Raw genomic sequence first — 12,945 nt, 5'->3', positions numbered from 1 at the left:
GGGCTGATGTTTCACATAGACGGGTGAGGTCTGAGGTTGATAGTAGTGTGCTAAGGTTGATGGTAGTAGGCTGAGATTGATCGTGGGTTGAGGTTGCTGGTAGTGTGCTAAGGGCTGATGTTTCTGGTAGGGGGGGATGATGATAGTGGACTGAGGGCCTGATTCAGAGCCGGACGCTATTTACGCTCGCTCGTTCACAAAAAGGGGCCGGCTATTTAAATTGAGCGCTCGCTCTTTGCGGTCTGTTGACGCCTCTGTCTGAGCGAGTGAATTAAAAATGCGCTCGCTATTTTGTAAAGACGCCCCCTGGCCGCTAGCATCCTACGTCATCTCCGCTATTTATTTGATTAATCGAGTACATCGAAAGGCGTCTGAACTGCTCGCAGTGCTTGTGGTAGGTTTATCCTACCGCAATCATGCGAGCAGTTCAGGCTAAGAGACAACCAAGTGACGTGGCCGATGACGCTGCTTTGTTAATTATGCACACCCTTAAAAAGCCCGTTTTGACCGTTTGGCACGCCTGCGTTCGGATCTCCACTCCCCGTTTTCAAGCACCTTCCCCTGTTACCACCCACAAACGCCTCATCCTGTCACTCAAATTAGCATGCACTCGCTATTTGGCGAGCGCTCGATTTCCGATCGCACTGACTGGTTGGCGCATGTGCATTACGACCCATACGCATGCGCAGATGTGCGAACATCGCTCGGAGCGAACGAGCGGCCGCTTACGAGCGGCTCTGAATCAGGCCCTGAGTTTTATAGTAGTGGTGCGAAGTTGATGGTAGAGGGCTGAGGGCTGATGTATCACATAGAGGGGTGAGGTCTGAGGTTGATGGTAGTTTAACAGCAATACTGTGTAACATGGGATAAATAGATGTCTGGAGTGCTGCCTTTGTTTTACTTTTCAAAGAACAGGTGAGGACTATATAGGAGGACATAATGATCTTCAACTGGAAGCACAGACTGTACGAGCCTTACCTAGAGCAGAGGAACACGAGATGGAGGTGTTTATATCCACCCAGGATCCAGCATCAATACAGGTAAAGTAAATGCAATTATGAATGTGTAATCAAATCTGTCTGTATACCAAAGTGTCAACTAATACAATTGTACGCGGCTTAGTTCAGAATAATTTTACTATTGTACTACATTATAAAACGTACACAGGGCCTGATTCAGATCCGGTCGCAAGCGCTGAGCGCTCGCAACCGGGTCGATGGTGGCCCAGAGCGCATGCGCACGACGGAGCTGGCTCCGTCGTGCACATGCGCGAGACCCGGATAGTGACGGGCAATGCGCCGCTCCGGGTCTCGCACCAAAGGGGGCGTGCTGTCGATGTTGAGTGACAGTTCGCCCCCTTTGGTGGGTGGGCCGGGGGGAGTGGCTGGCCAAACGGAGGCGTTCCCATGTGAACGTCTCCATTTGGGGGCAGCCCCACTGACAGTACGAGTGATGTCAGTGGGAGAGATTTCGGCTCTGTTAGAGCCGAAACATCTCTGGGGCTTGCGGCAACGAGACCCTACCACAAGGGTCTCGTCGCAAGCCCGATGGTCTTGACCATCGCGACCATCTTCCTGGCCGCTCGATATAGCTGTGGGTGTCCCTGGCCCTGATTCAGAGCAAGCGCTCTGTCAGAGCGACTGGCTCTGAATCAGGGCCACAGTACATCCCTATGGTGAATTAATTCATCTTTTGACTACAAACATGTTATGCCAGCATGATGAGAGCCCATCAAGTGAAAAAAATGGCGTTGGTGGTGCACATCTAGAGTTGGACACATAGGGGCTGATTCTGCGTGGGATGCTAATGGAGAGTTTTTGCATACAGCGCATGTGCAGAATTTACACATTTTTACGTATGTCCATCCTATGCTGGGTGGGGCAGGACTTTCTGACTTCCTCAGGAAACAGTTGTGCGAACATTGGGCCTGATTCAGAGCCGGACGCAAGTGGCTGCTCGTTCGCTTCGAGCGATGTTTGCCCAACTGCGCATGCGTACCAGTCAGTGCGGCCGAAATTCATGTGCTCGCAAAATAGCGAATGCCTGATAATTGGAGTGACAGGATGAGGCGTATGTGGGTGGTAACAGGGGAAGGTGCTTGAAAACGGGGAGTGGAGATCCGATCACAGGCGTGCTTAAAGGTCAAAACGGGCGTTTTATTGGTGTGCATAATTAAAACAGCAGCGTCATTGACCACGTCACTGGGTTTTTTTTTAGCCAGAACTGCTCGCAAAATTGTGGTAGCAAAAACCAACCACAAGAATAGCGAGCAGCTCATACCCTGTTCGATGTACTCGATTAATCTAATAAATAGCGGACATGACGTAGGATGCGAGCGGCCAGGGGGCGTAGTTTCCCAAAAAACGACCGCAAGTTTTGTTCGCTCGTTCAGACCTAGAGGCGTGAACAGACCGCAAACAGCGAACGGTTCATTTGAATAGCCACCCCTATTTTCTGGACGAGCGAGCGCAAATAGCGACCGGCTCTGAATCAGGCCCATAATCCATTTGGCCTCACAAAAGAGCATTTGCACAATGATTTTGCACTTTGTACTGTCATAGCCACAAATGACACGTCACCAATCACTGCCGTAATGTATGCATACTGAGGTACTGTACTACCATGTCATGTAGTCACGACTCCTGTTTTGCTGGTTTCTCTTGGCAGGCGGCCGTAGCATCCGCTATTAGCGTTCCCTCTGATTACATCCTGTGTTGTGTAGAGAGAAGAAAAGGCTTAGAGCACTCGCACACGGCATCACAGGCCGCTATCACTGCAGTAGCCGCTCACAAGTAAGTGAGACAATCAGTATATATGTGTGACACGTGTATGTAACTGCATTGCAGCCCACAAATTATCCAGCGCATTATGCGCATAAATGCTCATTTGTATGTAAAAGTTGGCCAAGAGGATCCCATATTCATTAGAGGTTACTCATGGCTGATATACATTATGCAGCACGGAGCTAAGGCTGTTGTATATCCGCCGTTCAATCAGCTTCAGGCAGTTGCTGAGGATTTTCTGCTGGAAAATAGCGGATTTTGTGCAGCTGCCCACATTTGTGCACCAACGGTGAAAGCAAATTTTTTTTTTGTCCTGACCAAAATATGACATGATGATTGGTGCCATTGTGCAACTCCACAAATCTGTCACTGGACATACACGATGGTTTGTTTCACCTTGTTAAATAAGTCCCGAATGAGGATAACCCCAAAATCTAGAAGAGAGGAAGAGCAACAGGGGGATTACAGTGCTTTAATATGATCTTGCACCTTTTATAGGGCAGGGAGATTAATTAAACTTTCAAAAGAGGACAGGTGGCAGCCAAGCAGGTTCTAACTATCATTTTATAGAATGTACCTGTACTAGATGAAAGGTAGAATCTGATTGGTTAATATTGGCAACAGCGGCACATGCACTCTTCTGAAGGCTTGATACAGTGGGCCCCTCTTAGGGGCATATTTATTATTTGTCTGGTATGTCACCCAGTATTAAAGATTCCTTATCGCCAAGATGATGCACCTCTTATCTCGTTATGGTCTATGACCAAGAGGGCCCATACCCTGCACCCATACATTTTGCTTACCTCTCTGGAGTTGGGCAACTTGCCTACTTTTTGAAAAAGCATGTCAGGGAGAGTGTGATAGCAGCACCTATGAGCGCGGCGGTAAAGTGGGCGTGTCCTGCTACATCTGAGAGGCGTGTCATACATGTGATGGACGTGTACTGCTACATCTGAGAGGCGTGTCATACATGTGATGGGCATGTACTGCTACATCTGAGAGGCGTGTCATACATGTGATGGACGTGTACTGCTACAACTGAGAGGCGTGTCATACATGTGATGGGCGTGTACTGCTACATCTGAGAGGCGTGTCATACATGTGATGGGCGTGTACTGCTACATCTGAGAGGCGTGTCATACGTGTGATGGGCGTGTACTGCTACATCTGAGAGGCATGTCATACGTGTGATGGGCGTGTACTGCTACATCTGAGAGGCGTGTCATACATGTGATGGGCGTGTTCTGCTACATCTGAGAGGCGTGTCATACATGTGATGGACGTGTACTGCTACATCTGAGAGGCGTTTCATACATGTGATGGGCGTGTCCTGCTACATCTGAGAAGCGTGTCATACATGTGATGGGCGTGTACTGCTACATCTGAGAGGCGTGTCATAACCCTGACTTACATCCAACTGTAACCGAGCCCCAAAGCAGTTAGTAAGATCTATTTGTTGATGAAAACACACTGATACTTTTCAGGGCTTGCTCATGTTTTGTGTTTTACAAGTGGTTCCATGTACAGATGTGTCCACATACATCTATCCTCCGTGCGCTACAAGTCGCGTTACACAACGCGTGAGCGCCGAGTGACTTGGTAGCACTGATCGTCTTTTCGTGCAAGTTTTTACCTTCAAATGCGTCTTATGAATAAGATAGAATTCTGTGAATAGGACGAACAGGCAGCTTCCGCTGGTTAAAATTATAGGCGGCATGCCTATAATCTGTGAGCGAAACGCTACGTTACAGTGTCAGCAGCGTTTTGCATGCAGATACAGCCGCAGACGCACACAGAATCATGTATTGTCAGAGGGCCACTTACCATCTTACAAATTCCAAGGATCCTGAAGAAGCTCACGCAGGACGTACATGTTAATATTGTGTAGAGTATATATATATATAAGGCTTCATTCATCACGGATCGCAACTGCAACAGTGTACGCAGATCGGCCTGTTGGGTGTGTGTGCACCGCAGTTCGCGTGTGTGAGTTAGCATTGCGATCGAACTGCGATCACTCACGCAGATACAAAGCCATCGCAGAGTGAGTGACAGGCCGAGAGATTTTGGGGACAGTGACAGGGGGGTGTGGTTGGAGAAATGCAGACGTGCCTGTCCATTTGACCGCCGTTACATGGGCGTGCATAAATTAGCCACTGCGACGACATACGCAGCTTGTGTACTCACTGCGTGCGATGAGGTTAGCCATTTCTGAGTAAGGTCAGGGCTGCTGTTACTATGCGTGAGGGGCCGTTGTTACTCGATGGTCCTGATGTATATGCATGACTGCGAGGTATTACGGATGTGAGATAGCGGTAGTGGGCGTCTCTATGCTGGCTGTGCGACGGCTTTGCGATTGCAGACATTAGCATATTTTCGCAGAAGAACTACGTGTAGTGAATCAGGCATCTACTTACCTGAAGTGCACCTTTCATCCAGTCCTATGAAGCTCCCAAATACCCAGTGGAGATTTGTTATATGCAGTGGCGTCACTAGGGGGGTGCGGCCCGCATCGGGTGTCACCCTTCAAGGGGGTGACACCAAGAAGAGCAGTATGTCACACCTGCGGGCCGCACACCCACGGCACCACCGCTGACCATGAACTGCTGGAGCCAGAGACACTGTAAAGGAGCCGGAGACGCTGGTCCATCCTGCCGCTGGTCCTCTGCTCTGCCCCCCGCCGCTACCGCCGCTGCCGGGTGTCAGCTGCACATTCTGTCACTGCGGCCGGCGTCCAGAGCCACACACAGGCACAGAGAATCTCTGTGCCTGTGTGTGGTTCTGGACGCCGGCCGCGATGATGTCATCGCGCACGCCGGCTCCGCTTGTAGTTCTGGGGGAGCCGCCCGGCGCCCAGCCTGATGGAGGAGGAGGAGGGACTACGGGCCTGTGAGCGCGCTGCCAAGAGGGACTCAAGCCAAGTGCGCACCCCACCTGGACAGGCCAACAGGTTGTAAAGAGAGAGGTAAGTACTGACTGACTGCACAGGGGAGGGGGCACAGCATAAGGGGGATTACTGGGGCCACTGCATAAGAGGCGCTACTGGGGGCACAGCGTAAGGGAAATTGCTGGGGGCACTGCATAAGAGAGACAATACTGGGGGCACTGTATAAGGGCACTACTGGGGGCACAGCTTAAGGGAAATTGCTGGGGGCACTACATAAGAGAGACAATACTGGGGGCTCTGTATAAGGGCACTACTGGGGGCACTGCATAAGAGGCGCTACTGGGGGCACTGAGTGTATAAGGCGTACTACTGGGGGCACTGTATAAGGGGCGCTACTGGGGGCACAACTTAAGGGGCATTGCTGAGGCACTGCATAAGAGGCGCTATAAGGGGCACTGTATAAGACACTACTGTATAAGGGGCACTACTGGGTGCACAACATAAGGGGGCACTCATAAGGTGCATTACTGGGTGCACTGAATGAGGGGCACTACTGGGGCCCTGCAAAAGGTGCGCTACTGGTGGTAAAGTATAAGGACGCGATGATGTTACAGACTGTGCGCGGCTGCGCCGGGTGAGTGGTCCCGGTCCAGCCTTCGGCATACACGTGGTGAAATGTAGTTTTCTATTTAAGGTGAGAGTTGTTTTGTGTTAATTAGCCTGATGACAGAGCCTGATTAAACAAGCACTGAAACATTCCAAATTTAATGCCAGAGTTGTGTTATCTGTAAGAGCATGGAATGCTGCACCCTCCGCTGCTGTGTGTGTGTGTGTGTGTATATAATATATATATATTAGGGGTGAGCGGGTTCGGATTTCTGAAATCCGAACCCCCCCGAGCCCCCCCGATCCGAGTCCGATCCGAGTCAGGCTCGACTTTTCCCGCCTGACTCGGATCTGAAATCGAGGCAAAACGTCATCATCCCGCCTTCCGAGTCTCGCGGGTTTTGGATCCTATATAAGGTACCCGCGTCGGCGCCATTTTCTCACTCGGCTGTGGACAGTGAAGAGGGAGGGTGGGAGTTAGGGCTGTGTAGTGTAGTGTAGTGTAGTGCTGCTGTTGTCCACTACTTCAAAGTCCATAGGGGCTGGCTGTGTTGTGCTGTGCTGCTGTTGTTAATAGGGGCTGTGTCCACTACTTCAAAGTCCATAGGGGCTGGCTGGACTGTGTTGTGCAGTCAGTTCTCCATAGGGGCTGTGTCCACTCCAAAGTCCTGTGCAGTGTCCCAGTCCTAAAGGGGTGCTGTAGTGTTGTCCAGGGGGTGCTCTGTCCATCAGGGGTGCTCCCCCCAAGTGCTAAAAAAATAATATATTTTCTGTGTTTGTGAATTGTGTGCGCAGTAGCCGCACGTGCATCAACAAAGTAGTGCCAAGCGTGCGCCTGTGTCATAAGTAAAGGGCCGGCTGGCTTGACCGTTAAAGGGTGCTGTAACCCCCGAAAGTACACTCCAGTCCAAACCAAAAAAAAATTATTTTCTGTGTTTGTGAATTGTGTGCGCAGTAGCCGCACGTGCATCAACAAAGTAGTGCCAAGCGTGCGCCTGTGTCATAAGTAAAGGGCCGGCTGGCTTGACCGTTAAGGGTGCTGTAACCCCCGAAAGTACACTCCAGTCCAAACCAAAAAAAAAATTATTTTCTGTGTTTGTGAATTGTGTGCGCAGTAGCCGCACGTGCATCAACAAAGTAGTGCCAAGCGTGCGCCTGTGTCATAAGTAAAGGGCCGGCTGGCTTGACCGTTAAGGGTGCTGTAACCCCCGAAAGTACACTCCAGTCCAAACCAAAAAAAAAATTATTTTCTGTGTTTGTGAATTGTGTGCGCAGTAGCCGCACGTGCATCAACAAAGTAGTGCCAAGCGTGCACCTGTGTCATAAGTAAAGCGCCGGCTGGCTTGACCGTTAAGGGTGCTGTAACCCCCGAAAGTACACTCCAGTCCAAACCAAAAAAAAAATTATTTTCTGTGTTTGTGAATTGTGTGCGCAGTAGCCGCACGTGCATCAACAAAGTAGTGCCAAGCGTGCGCCTGTGTCATAAGTAAAGGGCCGGCTGGCTTGACCGTTAAAGGGTGCTGTAACCCCCAAAGTACACTCCAGTCCAAACCAAAAAAAAAATTATTTTCTGTGTTTGTGAATTGTGTGCGCAGTAGCCGCACGTGCATCAACAAAGTAGTGCCAAGCGTGCGCCTGTGTCATAAGTAAAGGGCCGGCTGGCTTGACCGTTAAAGGGTGCTGTAACCCCCGAAAGTACACTCCAGTCCAAACCAAAAAAAAATTATTTTCTGTGTTTGTGAATTGTGTGCGCAGTAGCCGCACGTGCATCAACAAAGTAGTGCCAAGCGTGCGCCTGTGTCATAAGTAAAGGGCCGGCTGGCTTGACCGTTAAGGGTACTGTAACCCCCGAAAGTACACTCCAGTCCAAACCAAAGAAAAAATTATTTTCTGTGTTTGTGAATTGTGTGCGCAGTAGCCGCACGTGCATCAACAAAGTAGTGCCAAGCGTGCACCTGTGTCATAAGTAAAGGGCCGGCTGGCTTGACCGTTAAGGGTGCTGTAACCCCCGAAAGTACACTCCAGTCCAAACCAAAAAAAAAATTATTTTCTGTGTTTGTGAATTGTGTGCGCAGTAGCCGCACGTGCATCAACAAAGTAGTGCCAAGCGTGCGCCTGTGTCATAAGTAAAGGGCCGGCTGGCTTGACCGTTAAAGGGTGCTGTAACCCCCAAAGTACACTCCAGTCCAAACCAAAAAAAAAATTATTTTCTGTGTTTGTGAATTGTGTGCGCAGTAGCCGCACGTGCATCAACAAAGTAGTGCCAAGCGTGCGCCTGTGTCATAAGTAAAGGGCCGGCTGGCTTGACCGTTAAAGGGTGCTGTAACCCCCGAAAGTACACTCCAGTCCAAACCAAAAAAAAATTATTTTCTGTGTTTGTGAATTGTGTGCGCAGTAGCCGCACGTGCATCAACAAAGTAGTGCCAAGCGTGCGCCTGTGTCATAAGTAAAGGGCCGGCTGGCTTGACCGTTAAGGGTGCTGTAACCCCCGAAAGTACACTCCAGTCCAAACCAAAAAAAAAATTATTTTCTGTGTTTGTGAATTGTGTGCGCAGTAGTCGCACGTGCATCAACAAAGTAGTGCCAAGCGTGCGCCTGTGTCATAAGTAAAGGGCCGGCTGGCTTGACCGTTAAGGGTGCTGTAACCCCCGAAAGTACACTCCAGTCCAAACCAAAAAAAAATTTATTTTCTGTGTTTGTGAATTGTGTGCGCAGTAGCCGCACGTGCATCAACAAAGTAGTGCCAAGCGTGCGCCTGTGTCATAAGTAAAGGGCCGGCTGGCTTGACCGTTAAGGGTGCTGTAACCCCCGAAAGTACACTCCAGTCCAAACCAAAAAAAAAATTATTTTCTGTGTTTGTGAATTGTGTGCGCAGTAGCCGCACGTGCATCAACAAAGTAGTGCCAAGCGTGCGCCTGTGTCATAAGTAAAGGGCCGGCTGGCTTGACCGTTAAGGGTGCTGTAACCCCCGAAAGTACACTCCAGTCCAAACCAAAAAAAAAATTATTTTCTGTGTTTGTGAATTGTGTGCGCAGTAGCCGCACGTGCATCAACAAAGTAGTGCCAAGCGTGCGCCTGTGTCATAAGTAAAGGGCCGGCTGGCTTGACCGTTAAGGGTGCTGTAACCCCCGAAAGTACACTCCAGTCCAAACCAAAAAAAAAATTATTTTCTGTGTTTGTGAATTGTGTGCGCAGTAGCCGCACGTGCATCAACAAAGTAGTGCCAAGCGTGCGCCTGTGTCATAAGTAAAGGGCCGGCTGGCTTGACCGTTAAAGGGTGCTGTAACCCCCAAAAGTACACTCCAGTCCAAACCAAAAAAAAATTATTTTCTGTGTTTGTGAATTGTGTGCGCAGTAGCCGCACGTGCATCAACAAAGTAGTGCCAAGCGTGCGCCTGTGTCATAAGGGCCGGCTGGCTTGACCGTTAAAGGGTGCTGTAACCCCCAAAGTACACTCCAGTCCAAACCAAAAAAAAAATTATTTTCTGTGTTTAGCCGCACGTATATATCAAATCGATATAACATAAATGGAGGACCAAACTTTCTCCGATAAAAATAAAATAGAGAAAGATCAAGAACCACTTCCTCCTAGTGCTGAAGCTGCTGCCACTAGTCATGACATAGACGATAACATGCCATCAACGTCGTCTGCCAAGGCCGATGACCAATGTCATAGTAGAGGGCACATACAATCCCAAATGGCAAAGTTCAGGAAAATGACCTTGAAAAAGACATTTAAATCAGCTGAAGAGAAACGTAAACTTGCCAATATGCCATTTACGACACGGAGTGGCAAGGAACGGCTAAGGTCGATCCCTAGTATGTTCATGACTAGTGGTTCAGCTTCACATGACGATGGAAGCCCTCCTCCCACTAAAAAAATCAAAAGAGTTAAGCTGGCAAAAGCACAGCGAAGAACTGTGCTTTCTAAGAAGATATCACAAATCCCCAAGGAGAGTCCAAGTGTGGTGGTGGTTGCGATGCCTGACCTTCCCAGCACTGGATGGGAAGAGGTGGCTCTTTCCACCATTTGCACGCCCCCTGCAAGTGCTGAAAGGAGCACCCACAGTCCACTTGCTGATATGCAAATTGAAGATGTCACTGTTGAAGTACAACAGGATGAGGATACTGGTGTAGCTGGCGCTGAGGAGGAAGTTGGCGAGGAGGATTCTGATGGTGATGTGGTTTGTTTAAATCAGGCTTCGGGGGAGACAGTTGTTGTCCGTGGGATGAAAAAGCCCATCACGGTCATGCCTGGGCAGAAGACCAAACATTCCACCTCTTTGGTCTGGCAATATTTCTATCCAAATCCGGACAACAACTGTCTTGCCATATGTACCATATGTAAAGGTGAAATAAGTAGGGGTAGGGACGTCAACCACCTAGGAACATCCTCCCTTATACGGCACCTGCAGCGCGTTCATAAAAAGTTACTGTCAAGTTCAGAAACTTTGGCTAAGACCGTAAGCAGTCCAGGGACACCTAAATCCCGTTGTCCTGTTGTATCCAAGCGCCTGCAAACCACACCGTCAACTCCCTCCTCGTCAATTTCCTCCGTAGTCCTGCAGGCCATGTCACTGGCATGACTGACTCTCCTATCCGGGATTCCTCTGGAGGATCCTGCATTGCTACGCCTACTGCTGCCGCTGCTGCTGTTGCTGCTGCTGGGAGTCGTTCATCATCCCAGAGAGGAAGTAGGAACACCACTACTTTTACTAAACAATTGACCCTCCAACAGTCCTTAGCGAGGAGGATGAAGTACGACAGCAGTCATCCTGAAGCAAAACGTATAACTGAGGCCTTGACTGCTATGTTGGTGTTAGACGTGCATCCGGTATCCGCCATTAGTGCAGTGGGATTTAGACAATTGATGGAGGTAGTGTGTCCCCGGTTCCAAATCCCGTCTAGATTCCACTTCACTAGGCAGGCGATACCGAGACTGTACAGAAACGTCAGAAAAAGTGTCCTCAGTGTCCTGAAAAATGCCGTTGTACACAATGTCCACTTAACCACGGACATGTGGACAAGTGGAACAGGGCAGACTAAGGACTATATGACTGTGACAGCCCACTGGGTAGATGTATCACCTTACGCAGCAACAGCAGCAGCGTCACCAGTAGCAGCATCTCAGAAACGCCAGCTCGTTACAAGGCAGGCTACGCTGTGTATCACCGGTTTCAGTAAGAGGCACACCGCCGACAACCTCTTAGAGAAACTGAGGGAAATCATCGCCCAGTGGCTTACCCCACTTAGACTCTCCTGGGGATTTGTGATATCTGACAACGCCACCAATATTGTGCGGGCATTACATCTGGGCAAATTCCAGCACGTCCCATGTTTTGCTCACACAATAAACTTGGTGGTGCAGAATTTTCTGAAAAGCGACAGGGGCGTGCAGGAGACGCTTTGGGTGGCCCGAAAAATTTCTGGCCACTTTCGCCATTCAGCGACTGCGTGCCGAAGACTGGAGCGCCAGCAAACACTCTTGAACCTGCCCCGCCATCACCTGAAGCAAGAGGTTGTGACGCGGTGGAACTCAACCCTCTATATGCTTCAGAGGATGGAGGAGCAGCAAAAGGCCATACAAGCCTATACATCCACCTATGACATAGGCAAAGGAGGGGGTATGCACCTGACTCAAGCGCAGTGGAGAATGATTTCCGTGTTGTGCAAGGTTCTCCAGCCCTTCGAACTTGCCACACGTGAAGTCAGTTCAGACACAGCCAGCTTGAGTCAGGTCATTCCCCTCATCAGGCTTTTGCAGAAGCAGCTGGAGAAAGTGAAGGAGGAGCTAAGACGGAGCGATTCCGCTCGGCATGTGGGACTTGTGGATGAAGCCCTTCATTCGCTTTGCCAGGATTCCAGGGTGGTCAATCTGTTGAAATCAGACCACTACATTTTGGCCACCGTGCTTGATCCTAGGTTTAAAGCCTATGTGGTGTCTCTCTTTCCGGCCGACACAAGCCTGCAGAGGTGCAAAGACCTGCTGGTGAACACACTGTCAGCTGAAGCGGAACGTGACACGTCAACGGCTCCTTCTTCATTTTCTCCCGCAACTGGGGCTGCCAGGAAAAAACTTAGGTATCCTAAGCAACCCGCTGGCGGTGATGCAGGGCAGGCAGGACCAAGTTTGGACATCTGGTCCGGACTGAAGGACCTGGCAACAATTTCTGACATGTCTACTGTCACTGCATATGATACTGTCACCATTGACAGAATGGTGGAGGATTACATCGGTGACAGCATCCAAGTAGGCATGTCAGACAGTCCATACCTGTACTGGCAGGAAAAAGAGGCAATTTGGAGGCCCCTGTACAAGCTGGCTCTATTTTACCTGAGTTGCCCCCCCTCCAGTGTGTACTCCGAAAGAGTGTTTAGTGCAGCCGGGAACCTTGTCAGCGAAAGGCGTAGGAGGTTGCTTCCACAGAATGTGGAGAAGATGATGTTCATCAAAATGAATTATCAGCTCTTCCAGGGAGACCAGCCTCCAGAAGGTACAGAGGGACCTGTGGTGGTGGATTCAAGTGGGGACGAGTTAATACTTTGTGAGGATGAGGATGTACACACTGAAGAGGGTGAGGAATCGGTGGATGAGGATGACATCTTGCCTCCGTAGAGCCAGTTTGTGCAGGGACACATTAATTGCCAGCTTGTTTTGTGGGGGCCCAA

At 49.8% G+C, this 12,945-nt stretch overlaps 1 protein-coding gene across 3 annotated transcripts in view; it reads left to right on the top strand.

Annotated features, from left to right (window-relative positions):
* LOC148521210 (aldehyde oxidase 2-like) overlaps positions 1–12,945 on the top strand; it is a 130,111-nt gene that overhangs the window by 79,261 nt on the left and 37,905 nt on the right. For all 3 annotated transcript variants that reach the window (XM_088475522.1, XM_088475520.1, XM_088475521.1), the window contains exons 14-15: positions 916–1,040; positions 2,668–2,792. In XM_088475522.1, coding sequence (XP_088331648.1) covers positions 916–1,040; positions 2,668–2,792 — 250 coding nt within the window. The remainder of the gene's footprint in view (positions 1–915; positions 1,041–2,667; positions 2,793–12,945) is intronic.

This window comes from Taudactylus pleione, unplaced genomic scaffold (genome assembly GCF_031769625.1).
Source record: "Taudactylus pleione unplaced genomic scaffold, aTauple2 ptg000173l, whole genome shotgun sequence".
NCBI lineage: Eukaryota > Metazoa > Chordata > Amphibia > Anura > Myobatrachidae > Taudactylus > Taudactylus pleione.
The sequence above is the reverse complement of the archived record's forward strand: the minus strand, read 5'-3'. Positions and strand labels throughout refer to the sequence as shown.